Genomic DNA, 19,188 nt, shown 5'->3' with positions numbered 1-19,188 from the left:
AGCCCTCTTTCCCTGGTGCTTTGGCCACAAGGGGACTCAGTGGCACAAGAAGGTCGTTAAACAACTATGACCAGGTCAGTAGCATCCTAAGCTTCGTTTTGTTTGTTCTGCAGTGAGCTGTGGGCTGGTAGATCATTTTCACTTTTTGCTGCTCTACTGACGGAGGCAAATGCAATAAAAAATGTCATGGATGTGCAAATAAAATGGCAGTGTCTTTTCTAAGATTAACAGAGGATGTCACACACTTTGAATGGACTGAAAGCATTTGCCTTTTATTCTAAGTGTTTTCCTTGGCGGACAGGAGAGAAATACACACACACACACACACACACACGGCCAACATTTAGAACTTACAGAATTAAAGCCATTTTTTTTTTCATTTCATTTTCTCTATTGTCCTAGATTTGTGGGAAAAAAGACAGTAGAGAGAGAATTTTATTCTAATTATTGGGACAGGAGAGATGGCTTAACAATTATTGTTCTGGAACAAAAGGTAAGACTGTCTCCTTGGAACATAAGGACAGACAGAAGCAGGGATGGACAGACGGGGGCAGTCTCTTTCGAGGTGTGCCTGCAGAACAGTGAGCTGCCGGCCATCAGGGACACGGTTTCCACGGCCAGCATTACTCTGTCATATTCACGGAATTCTGTTTTATTATTCTTTCAGAATACTGAAAAAGAAAAATAATTTCTGTTAGATTTTGTAATTAAAATAATTCGTTTTTTCTGAAACATGAATTATGAAAATGATGTTTAAAGACTGAATTATTGACAGCTAAAATCATTTCTCCTTGAAAGGCTGACTGTGAAACACACAGTATCACTGAAGGTATTTATTTAAAAGTAGTATATTAAATTGAAAGCAATTATCAAGAACTAAATGGTTTTCAGGTCCTACAGGTTTTTAAACATTTTATGTTTTTTCTAACCAAATGCTTCTTTACATAGAAACTTTAACTTACCCTCCGTGGCCAGCACATTGAAATGCCAGTGCACAGTGAAGACTAACACTTACCAGCAACCAGAAATATGTTCACTTACAAGCTGAGAGCTCATTGTAAATGTTTCTTGTCATCTTGAATGGCACCATATGTGCTGATTCCATAACCCTAGCTATTCACTGCATTTATAATTTCGTCTTCCCTTACCAGTTCCTACTTCTAACCACTGCCTTTAAAAATCAAACTAGTAACACCAACCAAACCTGAAAAAACAAATTTCCCTGGTGCTATTCATTTATCCTTCTCCTCCTTTACTTCATTAAATACTTAATTGGAATGTATTAGCTTTGCATTAAAGGCAAGTTAGATGCCTAGAAATTTGGAAATTATCATCACTGTATATGAAAGTAATGACATAAATTATAATTTAGAGAACAAAAAGGATTTTCCAAAATGTGAAACTGCATTATAGCAATGTTCTACTATTATTTCCCTATTTGCTCTAGCTACTTTCTTGGGACATTAATGTGTTATTGAAATAGAATGTTTGCCCCATTTTATTTTCTAATATGAATTTGAAATCTTTATGAGGAAAATATTTAGAACTGAGATATTTTCCTGTATAAAAGAATATAATTATGGACAATAGTTGATGAATAAGCACAAGTAACTGAATAATCTCAAATGGTATAAATGCATTTCCTACATTTTAAGTTTAAATCAAAAGTTGCCAGTTCTCAAATACAAAACAATAGTATTTTGGAAAAAAAAAATGACTAAATAAATATTATCTCTAGGAAAAGGTGCAGAAGTTCTAAATTTTGATGAAGCCTAATTTAGCAATTTTTCCTTTCCTGGTTATTGTTTTCTGTGACGGTGAGGAGGGGCTTTTGCCTTTATATTTATATCTGAACTATTTAATTTTTTTCAGTGAGAATATGTTCTTTTATTACTTTTGTAGTTTCTTTAAAGTTTTGAATGAAGCGGTCATATATTCCCATTATGCAGGTCTTGGGAAATAAAGAAGAAAAATCTTTTCTAGTTCTGTCATGAATTCCCCTGTGGCCAATGCATAATACTCATATAAGGTCAAAGCATTTTGGTCCTTTTTCTTTCCATTTAAATAAATGTTAACCATTCTCTGTATAATTTCAGGAAATTAAATGAGATTGGCAGATTAAATTAAATGCATATATATTAACTGGTATCTTTTCCTAATGTCCTTCCAACAACTTGATTGGTTGGACCAGACCCTCAGCCCACAGGGTCAGTGAGAGTGGATATGGTGTCACCCCTGCAACTTAAGAAAGTCAGAGTCAAAACAGATAAACACCACAACATTTTAATAATGTAAAGAGAACTGAGCAGGTTCCAGATTCGTATTACATCGTTTACTCCACACACAAGGCATGATTGAAAAATCAAGTTAAATCACCCTGTAATCTCACAGGCACCTTATGGCCTACATACGCCCTAAGTTCCACCTTCACAATGTCCGTTAAAAGTTCCACCTTCACAATGTCCCTTAACTTGGGCTTAAAGGTTTAGCTGTTTGTATGTATGTTCCTAACATGGACAGAAGAGGCTACTTCGTACCTGCTTGTGCATTCACACATACACATGCCTGTACATGTCTTTTACTGGATAAGCGGGTATTTGTTTAATTCTGAAAGACAAGCAATGACATAATTAAGTGCTCCCATCTGAGGGATGAGTGCAGTTGATTCTACTCCTTCTGGGCCCTGCTAATGGCCTTTCTCCCTCTGGCCTGCTCTCAGATATCTCAGGGGCTCTGCCTGTAAATAATTAATGGTGACTCTTAATGTGTGTTGGGAAGTGAAGCTGCCTTATTCACATGTATAACCGCTTACACACCAAGCCTTTTCCCGATTCCTCTTTTCAAAAGCACACAGCCAAGACACAATAATCTCCACTCAGACACAGCAATTCTGTGTTGGCATCTCAGGGATGATACAGATTGTGTGTGATGGTCATCCATTTACTTGGATTTTCAGAATGATTGCCTTTGAAATGGAGCAAGTCATGGCTTAGCGTGAGTTGTAAAGACCCTGGATTGGTATTAGGGCCTTTGCTCTGTAAGCAGCTTGCCTTTGCCTTTCTACAGAGCAGGATTTTTCAGCTTTGGTGGCAAGACTTTATACCTTGTATCATATGGTAAGCCTTGCATTTAGAGTATAGACATTAGGACTCACCTTTTCTCTCAACATTTTGTTATGAAAAATTTCAAACATACACTAAAGTTGAAAGAATTGAACCATCTATAGTCATAGGCATACCACTCAGGTCGCACCATTAACACTTCCAAAATTTCTCTCTTACCTTTCTATCCAACTGTTCACTCATTTTTAATGCATTTCAAAGCATATTGCAAACATCAGTACACTTCACTCTTAAATACTGTAGCACGCATAGTATGGACTAAGGTTCAGTATTGTTTGTAGTTTTTTTAGGTAAAATATATATAAAGTAAGATACACATATCTTAAATGGACTGCTTGATAAGTTTTGACAAATACAGCAACTGTGTAATGAAAACTCCAGTGAGATATAGAACCACCAAACTAATGTCCTTATGCCCCATCCACGGTAAAACTCGCTGTCTACCCTGTGCCCACGATCCACTCTTCTGACTTTTTATTCTCTGTACCTTAGAACAGCATATAAATGGAATCATTTTTGTACAAAGTTTCTTTCACTCAGCATCTTTTTTGAGATTGCTATCAGTCTTTTCACACATCAATCGGTCCTTCCTTTTTATTGTTGAGTAGTTACTGTACCACAGTTTGTTTATTCATTCTCCTGTGGATGGATACTTGGGCTATTTACAGTTTGGAAATATGAATAAGGCTTCTATGAACATTCTTGGATACCTTTTTTGACATATTTATCTTGGGTAGATAAGAATGGAATTTTGTGTCACAGGGTAGGTATACATTTAGTTTTATAAGAAACCACCAGACCTGTTTCCAAAGTGATTGGACCATTTTGCACTCTAACCAATAAGGTATGAACATTCTGGTTGCTCCATTTCCTCATCAAGTAGTGTTGGTCTTACAATTTTAGCTATTCTGGTGAGAGCATAGTGGTATCTCATCGTGGTTTTAATTTGCATATCCCTGATGACCAATGACATTGAGCTTTTTGAATATTTTTTGCTGTTCAAATCTTTACCCTCTCTCTTTCGTTCTCTCTTTCTCTCTTTCTTTCTCCCTTCCCTTCCCTTGCTCCTTCCTTCCTTCCTTCCTTCCTTCTGTTTTGTTTTTTTTTTGAGGCAGGGTCTTGCTCTGTCACCGAGGCCAGTGGAGTGCAGTGGTGCAATCACAGCTCATTGAAGCCTTGACCTCCTGGGCTTAAGCCATCCTCCCACCTCTCAGCTTCCTGAGTAACTGGGACTACAGGTGTGCACCACCATGCCCAGCTAATTTTTTAAATTTTTCGTTAGAGACAGGGTCTGTATGTTTCCCACACTGGTCTCAAACTCCTAGGCTCAATGGATCCACCACCTTGACCTTCCAAAATGCTGAGATTACTTTGGTGTGAGCCACCATGCCCAGCCTGCTCATTTTCAACTGGATTGTTTGTCTTTTTATTATGGAGTTATGTGAGTTTTTATATTGTAGATACCATTCATTTTCAGATATGTTTTGAAAATATGTTATTGTGGTCTATAATTTGCCTATTTAACTTTAAATGGTATCTTTTGAGGAGCAGAAGTTTTAAATTTTGATGAAGCCTAATTTAGCAATTTTTCCTTTCCTGGTAATTGTTTTCTGTGTCCCATGTAAGAAACCTTTGCTTACCCTCAAGTCATGAAGATAGTCTCCCATATGATTTCCTAGAAGCTTCATAGTTTTAGCCTTTATGTTTAGGTCCATGATTCATCTCAATTATTTTTTCTTTTTTTAAAACTTTTTTTCAAGTTCAGAGGTACACGAGCAGGATGTGCTGGTTTGTTGCATAGGTAAACATGTGCCATGGGGATTTACTGAACAGATCATCCCATCACCCAAGTATTAAGCCCAGCATCCATTAGCCGTTCTTCCTTATGCTCTTTCCCCACCCTCCCTCACCACAGGTGCCCAGTGTGTGTTGTTCCCCTCATGTGTCCATGTGTTCTCATCAATCAGCTCCCACTTATAAGTGAGAACACGTGGTATGTGGTTTTCTGTTCCTGTGTTAGTTTGCTGAGGATAATGGCTTCCAACTTCATCCATGTCCCTGCAAAGAGATAATCTTATTCCTTTTTATGACTGCATAGTATCCTATGCTGTATATGTACCACATTTTCTTTTTCTTTTTTTCTTTTTTTTTTGAGACAGAGTTTTGCTCTTGTTGACTAGGCTGGATCACAGTGGTGCTACCTCGGCTCACTGCAACCTCTGCCTCCCAGGTTCAAGCAATTCTCCTGCCTCAGCCTTCGTAACAGCTGAGATTACAGGTGCCCACCATGATGCCGGGCTAATTTTTTGTATTTTTAGTAGAGACGGGGTTTCACCATGTTCGCCTGGCTGGTCTTGAACTCCTGGCCTCAGGTGATCCAACTGCCTTGGCCTCCCAAAGTGCTGGGATTATAGGTGTGAGCCATCACACCCAGCCACCACATTTTCTTTATCCGGTCTATCACTGATGGGCATTTGGGTTGATTCTATGACTTTGCTATTGTAAATAGTGCTGTAATGAACATGTGTATGCCATCTCAAGATAATATTTGTGTATGGTGAAAAGTAGGGGTCATTGCTTTTTATTAAATGAGGGTGTCCAGTTGCTCCAGCACTATTTACTGAAAAGACTTTGCTTTTCCCATTGTACTGCTTTGGCTCCCTTGTCAAAAATCAATTGGATGTACAAGCACAGGTCTATTTTTCAACCCTCTATTCTGTCCCTTGGAGCCATTTGTCTATACCCAGTACCATACTGTCTTGATTATTATAGCTTTGTAGTTTGTTTCTTGGAAGGATAATGGCTTCCAACTCCATCCTGCCAATGTCTTGAAATCAGGTAGTGTACATTCTCCAACTCTCTTCATTTTCAAGGTTGCTTTGGCTATTCTAGGTCTTTCAAATTTCCATATAAACTTAAGAATCAGATTGTCAATTTATTTCCCCAAAAAATGACCCTATTGGAATCATAGTCGGGATTAAATTGAATCTATAGATAAAATCAAAGAGAACTGACATCTTAACAGTACTAAGTCTTCTAATACATGAAGATGGATGTCTTCCCACTTATTTAGGTCTTGTTCAATTTCTCTCAGCAATGTTGTATGTTTTCAGCATACAGATCTTGCCAATCTTTTATTACATTTTTTTTCTAAGAATGTAATTTTATACTATCCTAAACTACTTTTTCAATTTTTCAAATGTTAGCTGCGATTATGTGATTCATTTTTGTGAGGTGTATGTCTGTGAGCCAACCGTGCTATGCATTTACATTTAAAAAGAAAAACAAGGCCAGGCACAGTGGCTCACGCCTGTAATCCCAGCACTTTGAGAGGTTGAGGTGGGTGGATCACTTGAGGTCGAGAGTTTGAGACTAGCCTGGCCAACATGGTGAAACCCTGTCTCTACTAAAAATACAAAAATTAGCCAGACTTGGTGGCTTGCACCTGTAATCCCAGCTACTCAGGAGGTTGAGACGTGAGAATCACTTGAACCCAGGAGGTGGAGATTGCAGTGAGCCGATATCATGCCACTGCACACCAGTCTGGGAGGCAGAGTGAAACTGTGTCTCAAAAAAAAAAAAAAGAAAAAAGAAGAAGAAAATCAATCCAAAGCCTGTTTTATTCATCCCTTCAGAGAGGCAGCACAAAGATGGGGTGGGTTTAGCCTGAGAGCTGGGAGACCAAACTTCTGTCCCAGTTTGCCTCTACTGGCTGTGTGAACTTGGCCAAGAATGATTGTGTTGAAGTCAAAATAAAAATATACAGATAAATTTTTATTTTTATTTTTTATTTGTACAAATTTGTGGGGTGTAAGTGACATTTTGTTATGTGTATATAGTGCATAGTGATCCAGTCAGGGCATTTAGGGTGTCTATCACCTGAATACAGTACATTTTTGTTAACTATAGTTACCCTACTCTGCTGTCAAACATTGAATTTATTCCTTCTTACTGTATGCTTGTACCCTTTAACCCACTTTTGTTCATCCTCCCTGCTCCCACACTCACCCTTCCCAGTCTCTGTTATTTGTTTTTCCCATTTTTCCACTCTCTTCCTCCATGTGATCAAATTTTTAGCTCCCACAAATAAGTGAGAACATGCGATATTTGTCTTTTTGTGCCTGCTTATTACACTTAAGATAATGACCTCCGGTTCCATCCATGCTGTTGCAAATGAAAAGAGAATTTTTTTTTTTTTTTTTTTTTAGACAGAGTTTCACTCTGTCACCCAGTCTGGAGTGCAGTGGTGTGATCTCAGCTCACTGCAACCTCAGGCTCCTGGGTTCAAGTGATCCTCGTGCCTCAGCCACCTAAGTAGCTGGGATTACAGGTGCATGCCACCACGCCCAGCTAATTTTTGTGTTTTTAATAGAGACGGGGTTTCACCATGTTGGCCAGGCTGGTCTCGAACTCTTGACCTCAAATAATCTGCCTGCCTCAGACTCCCAAAGTACTGGGATTACAGGCGTGAGCCACCATGCCCAGCCTGAAAAGAATTTTAAAATCTAATGTTTTATTGGGATATAAGAATTGTAATTTGTGATATATATATATATAGAGAGAGAGAGAGAGAGTTGATATGTTTGAAGAATAAAGAGAAAGTTGGCAGTTTTGTAATAAAAAGGAGAAATGTTAGGGGTGTTTTACAAGAAAATGTATTAGTATTAGCAAGATTTTGGAGAGTTGGCAAGTTATGATGGGTGAGTGACAGTTGTGGGTAAAGCTAGTTTTAGAGTCGTTTTAGTAGTTATTAGATAAAACTGGTTTTAGTTGTAGTAGACATTTTTAGTAGTCGGACTTGTAGAGAATTATATTTTTGGAGTAATGTTACATGCCCGGAGTGCTTTTTCTTCTTGGCTTCTCAGCTCTGTTTTAGTAGGGTGTAAAAACAATAATCCAATTTGCATGATCACCTTTCACAACAGTATTCTTTACCTATTTCTGCTGTCACTCCACGCAATCAGAATTTAACTCCTCATCCATTGCGGTCTTTTCTGTAATATCTATGGAGAGAAAGCTTTTTACTGTTGTTCCCTAACCTCTTTGGAAATCTGGTAGAAGTTTTGAATTTTGTCCTTGGAAAAATGTACACACACACATCCAGTTTTGTGTACAATTTTAGGATGTTCAGGAAACTTTAGAAGCCTGTTAGCCTTTCGGGGTCCACAGACCCTCACTGTGAACCCCTTCTAGAGTGGAAGCTCAGGGAGGGCAAAAGGCCGCCGTCGTTTCCCTCTGCTCCTTCTGCACCCAGCGAGTGCTCGGCCCATCATGGCCGCTCAGTAAATGACTGTCGCTTTTGTTGAATGGCCCGGGTGCTGGATCGTGGCCTCCCGCAAGGCTGGCCTCTCCTCCCGAGTGGCACCAGGTGCTCAGATGACCTGGAGCAGCCCAGTGCTCTGGTGAACCAGCGCGATCCGAGGCCCAGTGTTTCCGGGGTTGTCCCAGATTGTTACGCAGCGCGTTTGTGCAAGAGCAGGTCTGGAGTGAGGGCTGCTGATTCTAAATCCCACGCCCTTCGTGGGGTTTTCTAGGCTGGCAGGGAAAGCGTCCAGATCTCCACACCCCCAGGAGTTGGCCTGTCTTTCTTCCATCACTAAATACTCTATCCCCTGTGGGCACAGCAGCGGGACAGTTTGGCTGAGACCTCCAGCTCTCTCGCCAAAGCCCCTGCTCCTCCGCTGCTGTCGGTGAGGTCAGCCCGGCTGCTCCCCCGCAGGCAGCTGTCCCCAGTGCCCTGGAAGGGCTCCAGGTGGCAGTCTCACTGCAGAATCCTCCTAGCTGTGCTCGCTGCCCGGTGCCTTCGCAGACAGCCCGCTTCGCACCAGTCCCGGGAGGGCTCTGAGGCAGGGTTGCAGGTCGCGGGGTGGCGAGTGCAGGGAGCATTGCAGGGCCATGCCTTTCTCTTCCTGAAGCCCCCACGATCGTGCAATGGACCGCACATCCCTCTGCTGTGTTCTACGATGATTCTCAAGAGCACGCAGGCAGTTGACGGTGAAGCTGTGTGTGCGCTTCCTCCCACGCAGGTGCTGGGGACATGGGCAGCAAACCGTCCACGCCAGGCGGTGACCCTACAGCGCAGTCCCCGAGGACGGAAGGCATTCGCGCCGCGTACAGGCAGGGAGACCGTGGCGGCGCCCGGGACCTGCTCAAGGAGGCCTGCGACCAGTGCACGTCCCAGCTGGAAAAGGTAGGGGGAGTGCCTGCCCCTGCGGCCACCAATGCAGTCCTGGGCTGGAGGAAGGTGACCGCTCAGATGATTTTCTCGTTCTTGTCATAACTGTAATGAGCATTCTTACTGTGTTCTGGAAATGCCTCATTTTGCATATAAACTTGTGGGCGCCTTTCCTTTCCAATTGACTTCTCAGTCTGCTATCACCTAAGCAGGCCCCTGCCACCTTTTCATGGGAGGGCTTTGAGGGACAGGGGTGGGGTCACTTAAATGTAAAGAACAAAATGCCACCCAGAGACTTAACCTACTGTATTCTTTTACGCTTTTTGTCATTATAAAAAGTAGCACATGCTGGAAAAATAAAATGTAGAAAATATATAAAAGTAGGAAAAATGGGACAAAAAAGTAACCAAATTTCTAATACACCCTAAAACCCACTTAGCGGTTTTGCTGTATTTTCTTCCAGCCTGCCGATCTGAGCATACATTGTTGTTGTTGTTGTTGTTGTTGTTTCTAATATAGATGCCACCAGATTGCATATATGGTTATGCAGCTGCTGCTTGTACTTTTATAATATTATTTTAATAATTTTCCAGATGATTAAAAATTCCTTATAGGCGTCTCGTTCAATGGATACATGACATTCCATCTACAGGGAATGTGTTCACCCGGCTATTTATCTTGGTTGGATATGTGGATTGCTTCTCATTTCTTACTAATATAAATGATGCTCTATTGAATGTTTTTGCCGAATTCTTTTCTTATTGTAATGTTATTTTCTTAGCATAGATGTACGGGGATTGAGAATGTGGATATGAGGACTTTTAAAGTTTTGGAGTACATGCCAAGCTGTTTTCCAAAAATCTTCTACAGATTAACCCTGCCAGCAACAATTGGAGTGGGCCCTTACCACGTTTTTTGCCCTTGTGGGAGATTCTTATTGGTTATTACCATGAAAATACCTTAAGGATGTTTTATTTGCATTACTTTGATTAGGACAGGTTTAGCATGTTTCCATTTAATTGATAGTTAGAATTCATTCAATTCCTAAAACTCCAACCTGTTCTCAGAAGTGTAAGAGATTGGGAGAGGGGCAGTACTGCATGCTTGGGAATTGTTAAGCATAAGGAAGGCATTTGAAATCCCTCTGATTAGGAATTCATGGTGGATATAGCAAAGGACCATTCTTCTGCACAGGGAGAGCTGCGCTGTGCACATGAGCAGGTCAGAGCTGTGGGCTCTTCGGGTGGACAGCAGTGGCCTCAAGCAGGGAAGAGCTGTGCGGCAAACACAGCCTGGCATCCCTGCCAAGTGGCCAAGCAGCCAGAGATAGTGGCTCATTTCAGAGCTGTGCAGATTCAGGGATGTGGCAGCAGCAGGAGATGCTGATGGGGGAAGATGATCACGGAGGGGCCCGAGAGCCAAAGGGGATGTGATTTCATCCTGAGGGTGGAAAAGCTGTTAAAGAGAGTGGCATCATAATTTGGGAAAGGGCACTCTTGCTGATATTTGAATAAAGGAAAACAGAGTCCTGGGTGTGGGTCTCTTCTCTGTAGCATCATGGACAGTGGCAACTCAAAATCAAAAAGGTTCCTAGAAAGCTGCCTCTCTGCTGAATACAACATTGATGAAATCCTAGCTGATTGGACTTTAAGAAGACAGTGAGGAAAAGGATGGATACATCTGTGTTTTCATAAAAATGTAAAATTATAGTTCCAAAAAATACCATAATTAAGAGTCAAGGATTGATGCAAAAGGAGAAGGTATATGGCTAATATCCTTCATTGACAAAGAGCTTTTATAAGTCAATATGAAATAATAATATAACTTTCAAAAGGACAACAGGACATGGAAGCAGCAAAATAAAGGTAAAGAAAGTAGAAGGCATGAAATTGTAAAAATAATTTGAAAGTTTTGAAATAGAAAGCAAAGTAGAAAGAAGTAGAAATGACCACCAAATGAAAAATTGATTCTTTGAAGAGATTAATAAAATGGAAAATCTCTGGTGAGAGTAAAAGATGAAAAAGAAGAAATAGATAAATCAGGAATATAAAAGAGACCTTCACGACAGTTTATACAAGCATTAAAAACATAACAACAGAATGTATTATGAGCAAGTTTATGTTAAAACACTCAAAAATTTAGATGAAATGAACAAATAAAAATAAAAATTTAACTTTGAAAAGAAAGAGAAAGCATGAATAGTCTTTCAACCATGAAGGAAATAATCAATCATGTAAAACCTTCTGACAAAACAAATTCTAGGTCTACATGGTTTTACTCGTGTGTTCTACCAAATAATAAAATCACTTGTCCAGAAAATAGAAAAAGAGGGTGCACTCCCCTCCCCCGTTCCTTTGATGAAGCTAACACAACCTCAATACCAAGAGTAGGTGAGAACAGTACCTGGAATGAAAATGACTAAGGATATGAATAGGCAAATAGACACACACACACCTGAACGATATTCAGATGGATGGTACACATATGTAAAGTTATTCAACTTTGTTAAAGCTTATAGAAAGGTAAATTAAACAAAAATGAAACAACATTTTTAAGTTAATCAGATTGACACCTTAAAGTTTGATAAAAATCAGAAGGAAGGCTATGGGAACTTACACACCTTTATTCAATGCTACTAGGAATATACTAGGAATGTGTGCAGCCTCTTTGGAAGGCCATCTGAAAATGCTTATCAAATTTTCAAATTTCATCATCTTTGACCCAGCAAAACTACTGCTAGGAACTTACCCCTACAGATTTACTTGAAAAAAAAATTACCAAGTTGTATGTGTAAGGATGTTCACTCAAGTTGTGTTTAAGATAGCACAACCTTGAAAACCGCCTAACTGTTCCATCCACAGGAGAAGGCTGCTACAGAAATGTCAGTCTGTCCAGGTCCTAGAATACCACACAGCACTCCAAAAGCACAAAATAATCTCTAGCAGCTGTTTTGGAAAGAACTCCAGTGTAACTTAATGTAATAAGCGCAGAACTTCTGCTTCCGGGAAGATGGAGGGAACATGGAGGTTGTTTACTTTGCCCTCTTCTCACTAAGTGCACTAAAGCTCTAGACGTTACATGTAAAACAAACGTAGGATTCTGAAAGGTGGAGAAAAGAAGGCAGACTAGCTGGTGGTCTCAGTACTCAAGGAAATCGCAGTAGTACGTTTTTGGGTTTTACTTTTATCTCATACGTCCCAAACCAGATACTGAGGAAGTTGGCAATCCAGAAACACAAACTGGCACAGAGGAGAAAAAAAAAAAATCCAAGGAAAGCCTGCTCTCTCTAACCAAAGCACCAGGAAAGGCACAGCAAAGCCAGGCAGGAAACTTATAGGCAATCACCAAACCCCCTTCGGCCAAACACTGCAGAAATATGCTTGCAGACCGGCCCTACCTCTCACCAGCAAAGGCCAGGTGGAGAGCCTAGAGTTCCACCCTTGCCAGGCTGTAACAGGCACCTCAATCATCCCCACCCCAGGGTGTCAGAGAAGGCTGTGAGGAGCTGGGGTGCTAATCCCCACCAGGTGGTGACAACATCCCCCCATCACCATCAGTGGACAGCATGTGGGGAGCCTGGACTTCTGTCCCCACCCAGCCTGGCAGTAATGAGACATGTGTTCCCCATATAACTAGGGTAGAATTGAAGCAGGCCTGGAGGAGAATCTCAAGTCCTAACTCTCCCCAGCAATAACAAGGAGCCCCTGCTTACTGGTGGTCAACTGATTATAAGTATAGCCCCCAGATTTCCACCCCACCAGGCAGCATTGAGGGGCCATCCCTGTTTACCCACCAGAGCGGCATCAGAGGAGGCCTGCCAAAACACAAGATTGAAGTAAGATCCAGAGTCTTAAAACATAATGCCGCAAATATCCAGGCCATTAAAAAAATTACTTATAATTACCAAGAACCAGAAAGATCACAAACTCACTGAGACAAGATGACCAAGAGAGGCCAGGAGCAGGATGACTCCAACGTTAGAATTATCTAACAAGGATTTTAAGGTAGTCATCATAAAAATGCTTCTGTGGGCAATTATAAATATACTTGAAACAAATGGAATAATAGAAAGTTTCAGCAAAGAAATAAAAGACACAAGGAGAGCCAAATGAAGATTTTAGAACTTAAAAGTACAATACCTGAAATTAAAAAAAAAAAAAAAAAACTCAATGAATGGGTTCAACTGTAGAATGGAGAAGAGAGGACAGGGGAAAGAATCAGAGAGAAGGCAGAACAGTAGAAATTACCCACTCTGGAAATAAAGCCAAAACAAAAGAAAATAGACTGAAAAAATGAACAGAGCCTCATGGACATGTGAGGATTTTAACAGAAGATCTAACATTCATGTCATCAGAATCCCAGGAGAGTAGACAGAAGGCAAGACTGAAGGAGAACTCAAAGAGACAATGGCTGAAAACTTCTCAAACTGGCAGAGGACATAAATGCTCAGATTGAAGAAGTTGAAAACAAACAGGACATACCCAGAGAAATCCATTCCAAGTGCATCATAGTCCAGCTTATTAAAACTAAAGACAAAACAAAATAAAACCTTGAAAGTAGTCAAAGAGAAACATTGCCTTTAGGGGAAAAACATCCAAAAGACAAAAATTACCAACATCAGAAGGGAAACACAGAACATCATTACAAATCCTGCAGATATCAAAAAGATAATAAGGGGACATTATGAATAGCTCTAAACACATACATTGGATAACTTAGATGAAACGGACAAATCCTTGAAAAGTAGAAATTACCACAACTTAATAGGAAATACATAATTTGAATAACCTTTTAACTATGCAGAAAATTCTATTCATAATTTTAAACTTCCCCCAAAAACAAATTTACAGATCCAGATGGCTTCACTGGATAATTCTACCTAACATTTAAAGAATTAATACCAATTCTACATAGTCTCTTCTAGAAAATAGAAGAGGGAACATTTTTTAACACTTTCATCAAGGCTGTATTACCCTAACACCAAAACCAAAGACAGTGTTAAAAAAAGTATGGACCAATGCCCATTATGAATGTGGATGCAAAAATTCTTTACAAAATATTACCAAGTACAATTCTGCTATATGTAAAAGGAATTCTAAGCCATGACCAAGTGGAGTTTATTCCAGAGATGCAAAGTTGGTTCGGTTTCAATCATCAATCAATGTAATCCTCTTTACTAATAAACTAAAAAAGAAAAGTTACCTTATCATATCAATTGATACAGAAAAAAATTGACAAAATTCAATACCATGTTTCTCAAAAACTCTTAGAAAATTAAGAATAGGAGGGAACTTTCTCAATTGGATAAAGAATATTGACAAAAACCTACAACTAACATCATTCTTGATGTTGAAGACTGTTTTCCCCTAAGATCAGGAACGAGGCAAGAATGTCCACTCTCAATATAATGCTGCAAGTTCTACTCAAGAGCAACTATAATATCATTGTATTTAAAAAATACTATTCAATATATTTAATATATTGCTGGAAATTCTAGCCAATGCAAGAAGGCAAGGAAATGAAATAAAAGGCACACAGATATGAAAGAAATAAACTGTCTCTATTTGTAGATCACATGACAATCTATACAGAAAATCCATAAAAGAAATGATTTATGAAAGAAAAATTGGTAAACTGGACCTCACCAAGAGTAAAAACTTTTCTCTGAGAAATATCTAAGACAGTGATTCTAAAAAAAACAAGCTACAGACTGAGAGAAATATTTACAAATCACTTATATGACAAAGGACTCCATAGCTAGAATATATAAAGAACTCTCAAAACTCAACATTAAAAAGCAAACAACCCAAATAGAAAAGTTATGAGATATGTGAAGAGATATTTCACTGAGGAAGATACACAGATGTCAAATAAGCACATGAAAAGATGTTTAACATCATTAGCCATTAGGAAAATAAAAATTAGAGCAATGATAAGATGTCATTACACAGCTTTATGAACAGCAAAAATAAAAAATAGTGACAGTACCAAATTCAGATTGGGATGCAGAGAAGGGGTATCTCTAATGTGTTACCACCAACAATGTAACATGGTACAATCATGCTGGAAAATAGTTTGTCAGTTTCTTTACAAAACTAAAAATTCACTTATGAACCAGCAATTGAACTCCTGAATATTTAGTCTAGAGAGAGGAAACTTACATGCACACAAAAACTTGCTCACGATGTTTCATACAAACTTTATTTGTAATGACCCAAAACTGGATACAACCAAAGACTCTCAGTAAGTGAATACTTAAACATACATGGAGTACTACTAAGCTATACAAAGGCACTCTCCTGAAACATGCAACAACTCGGATGGATCTCAGGACATTATGCTGAGTTAAAAAAAAAAAAAAGCCAATCTCAAAAGATCATCTCTATGATTCCATTTAAGTAACATTCTCAAAATGACAAAATTATAGAGGTGGAAAGAGATTAGTGTTTGTCAGGGGTTAGAGATGGTGAAGAGGAAGAGGATGAGTGAGACTACCATGGGTACGTGGCATGACAGAGACCTTTGTGGTGATGGAACAGGTTTGTATCTTGATTGTGGTGGTGGCTACTCAAGTCTACACCTGTGACAAAATGCAGAACATATACACACATTGTACTAACATCAAGTATCTTGCTACAATTATGTAAGATGTTGCCATTGGGGGAAACTGGATGAAGGATACTAGGGTCCTCTCAGTACTATCTTTGTAACTTCCCATGAATCTCTGATTATTTCAGAGCAAAAAGTTAAAAAATAACCGAAGTATAAGTCCACTTTTACAGCACTTAAAAACTGGTAATAGTTAATCTACGATGTCAGAAGTCAGTATAGTGGTTCCTCACCATAGGGTAGTGACTAGAAGGAACAAAGGGGGCTTCTGGGCACAGGTGATGTCCTGGTCTTTGGACTGAGGCCAGTTACATGGGTGTATTCAAATGCCTTGCATGAAACTGAACACTTAAAATATTTGCACTTTTCTGCAGGTGTGCAGGTGTGTTATATTGATGATTAAAAGGTCATAATGAATTAAGTGAAAAAAGCATTCAGTTGTATATGAGATTACCTGTGAGTACTATAAATAAATATGTTCTGGAAGGTGTCCTTTGCAGAGGGCAATTGGGAGGTAAAGACATAGAGAGATGCCTACTTCTTGCTTTATACTTTTCTGTGCTGTTGGAATTTTTTAAAATACTCACTATGGAGACTCCAGCCAGAAAGCCAGCTTTGACCTTTCCCACTGTCTGGGTCCTCTTGGCCTTGGGCTGGCTCCTATGACATCACTTACCACTGCTAGAGGATGGGGCTTTTAAGCCTCTAACCGACCGAGTCTAGACAGCTGTTAGTTGTGTGCAGTGAAGCATTTAATCAATCACTGTGGCTTTTCTCCATAATGCAAATGCTTTCCTGGAATGACAGGGCTACTGGGCCTCACCCTCGGCAGAGTGGCAGGTGGGTGGGCTTTTCTTTCTGATCGTATTGAATATATGAGTCTACTGTCCTTCACCTGATCCCAGCCCCTTAGACTGTTCCTCTCCTCACTTGCCAGACATAGATCCCACTGCCAGCCCATTCACTCCACTTACAGAACCTGAGCCTTCCTCCAAGTCCCATGTTTCCAGGAAGTCTTGAATGCAACAGAGACTCTTAGGCTTTAGAGCTAGACACCCCAGTTCAAACCCTGAGCAGTTCTGCTGATGATAAACTCCCTAACCATGGGCAAGCTTTTATTTACTCTTCTGTAACATAGAAATACAGGCACATTCCTGGCATGACTGTTGGGAGGATTGAATGTAGCCATGTGAATAAAGTACTCAGTCCAGAATCTGTCACATGATGAGAGCTTTGATAAATGTCCATTCCCTTTCCTGGGGGCTCCATTTACCCATTCCTACCCAACGCATCTAAAATGATCTCCAAACACACTTGTGTTATAAACTATTCAGCAAGTCAAATGTGCTTGTTGGGGGCTGTTTATGCATACTCCCTCCTCAAATTAATTGTAAATCTGTGGAGACCAGAAATGGCCCCTGACATCCTCAGTGCACCGTCCCACCTCTCACACACAGTAGATCCTCAATAAGTGTTGATGGAGGCACTGGCCATCCCATTCCAATAGGGGCTCCCCATCTACCCGCTTGAACACACTGATGTTCAAGCCCATAGGAGACAACCAGATGCCAAAGGACTTGACATTTCAGAAATGCAATCAAACACTTAACATGCCAATCTAGCAGCCATCTGAGTATCCTTTTCTCAGACCCAGAGAGCTCTTGATAAGTCAAGACCACTTTTACACTGGTCTATGATAGCCACTTACTAGCTATGTGGTGTCGGGCAAGCTCTGAAACCTCTCTGAACCTCCACATTCTTGTTGATGTATTAATACATGGCCTGCCACATAGGACCTTTACATACCGGAAGGACTGGAAATGAGCAGGAACTCAGGTTTGGGTCCAGTTTCCACCATATCCTTTCCTTCCTCTGGGCCACCAAGTCAAGAGTCCCTCTGCATGCTGCTGGAGGATCTTTGTCCCTGGATTCAGATCTGTGAAGTCCCCTAGTCTGTCACATTCCATTTATGAATAAATTGCAGAATGGTTCCTCAGAGAGCCTGGTTGCCTTCCCTCTTCCCAGGACTGACTCAACATGTCCCAAGTGATTACTGAGCTCTGGCTCTATGCCAGAAGGGGCTATGCGCACCATCCCCTTCCTCATGAAGCAGGTAGTCGAGAGCAGCAAATGAGAGCCACATGTATAATATCGTATTTTCTAGTAGCCACATTAAAGCAGTAAACAAGCACACACCTATAATCTCAGGTACTCTGGTTGGAGGATCACTTGAGCCCAGAAGGTCGAGACCAGCCCTAGCAACATAGCAAGATCTGGTCTCTACAAAAAAAAAAAAAAAAGCCGGTGTGGTGGCACATGCCTGCAGTCCCAGCTACTCAGGAAGCTGAGGCAGGAGGATCACTTTAGTCTGGGAGGTCAAGGCTGCAGTGAACAAGCCTGGGTAACAGAGAGAGACGCTGGCAAAAAAAAAAAAAAAAGAGCAAACAGAAACAAACAAATAAAATGTTAATATTATTTTTATTTAACATGAATATATTAAAATAATTGTTTCAACATGTAATCAACATAAATTATTCATAAGCTAGCTTACCCTTTCTGTACTAGGTCTTTGAATTCACATGTGATTTTATACTCTCCACCTCTCACTTCTGAGGAGCCACATTTCAAGTGCTGCCCAGTCACACTTGGCAGGTGCTGCCGTTCTGGACAACACAACTCCAGCCCTGCCCCGGGACCTGGTGAAGCATTTAACGTCAGTTCTCTTGGCAGTTCCTAATAGAGCCAATCTCACTGGAGCCCTGTTCTGTTTTGGCCAGGGCCAGCTTCTGAGCATCCCAGCGGCCTATGGGGATCTGGAGATGGTCCGCTATCTACTCAGCGAGAGACTGGTGGAGCTGCCCACTGAGCCCATGGATGACAACCCAGCCGTGGTAGCAGCGTATTTTGGGCACACGGCCATTGTGCAGGAATTGCTTGAGTCCTTACCAGGTAAATCACAGGGCATGAGCTCTTAACCATGTCTCAGGGCACCTCTTCTTAGGCATCACCCCAAAATGTTTACTTCTTCATGCTTTCACCAATAATGAGATCAAGAAATCCAGGGCAGGCCACTGACACCCAAACAAAGTGAAGCTTGCCTGCTAGCCACATCCCACCTCTCACTCCCATGAACTCATAAGAGAAAGTCTCAAACACCATATTTCATAAAGAATGTAATTAACATTGCTTTTTTAAAAAATAATTAATAGACCTTGGTCTTTTTAGAGAAGTTTTAGATTTATGGAAAAAATTGATTGGAGTGTATAGAGTTCCAGAATTAAT

At 40.4% G+C, this 19,188-nt stretch overlaps 1 protein-coding gene across 5 annotated transcripts in view; it reads left to right on the top strand.

Annotated features, from left to right (window-relative positions):
- LRRK1 (leucine rich repeat kinase 1) overlaps nt 1–19,188 on the top strand; it is a 154,324-nt gene that overhangs the window by 47,243 nt on the left and 87,893 nt on the right. For all 5 annotated transcript variants that reach the window (XM_050799741.1, XM_050799743.1, XM_050799740.1 and 2 more), the window contains 2 exons: nt 9,149–9,312; nt 18,684–18,855. In XM_050799741.1, coding sequence (XP_050655698.1) covers nt 9,149–9,312; nt 18,684–18,855 — 336 coding nt within the window. The remainder of the gene's footprint in view (nt 1–9,148; nt 9,313–18,683; nt 18,856–19,188) is intronic.

This window comes from Macaca thibetana, chromosome 7 (genome assembly GCF_024542745.1).
Source record: "Macaca thibetana thibetana isolate TM-01 chromosome 7, ASM2454274v1, whole genome shotgun sequence".
In the NCBI taxonomy this organism is placed as follows: Eukaryota; Metazoa; Chordata; class Mammalia; order Primates; family Cercopithecidae; genus Macaca; species Macaca thibetana.
This window is presented reverse-complemented; position numbering and strand designations above follow the sequence as displayed.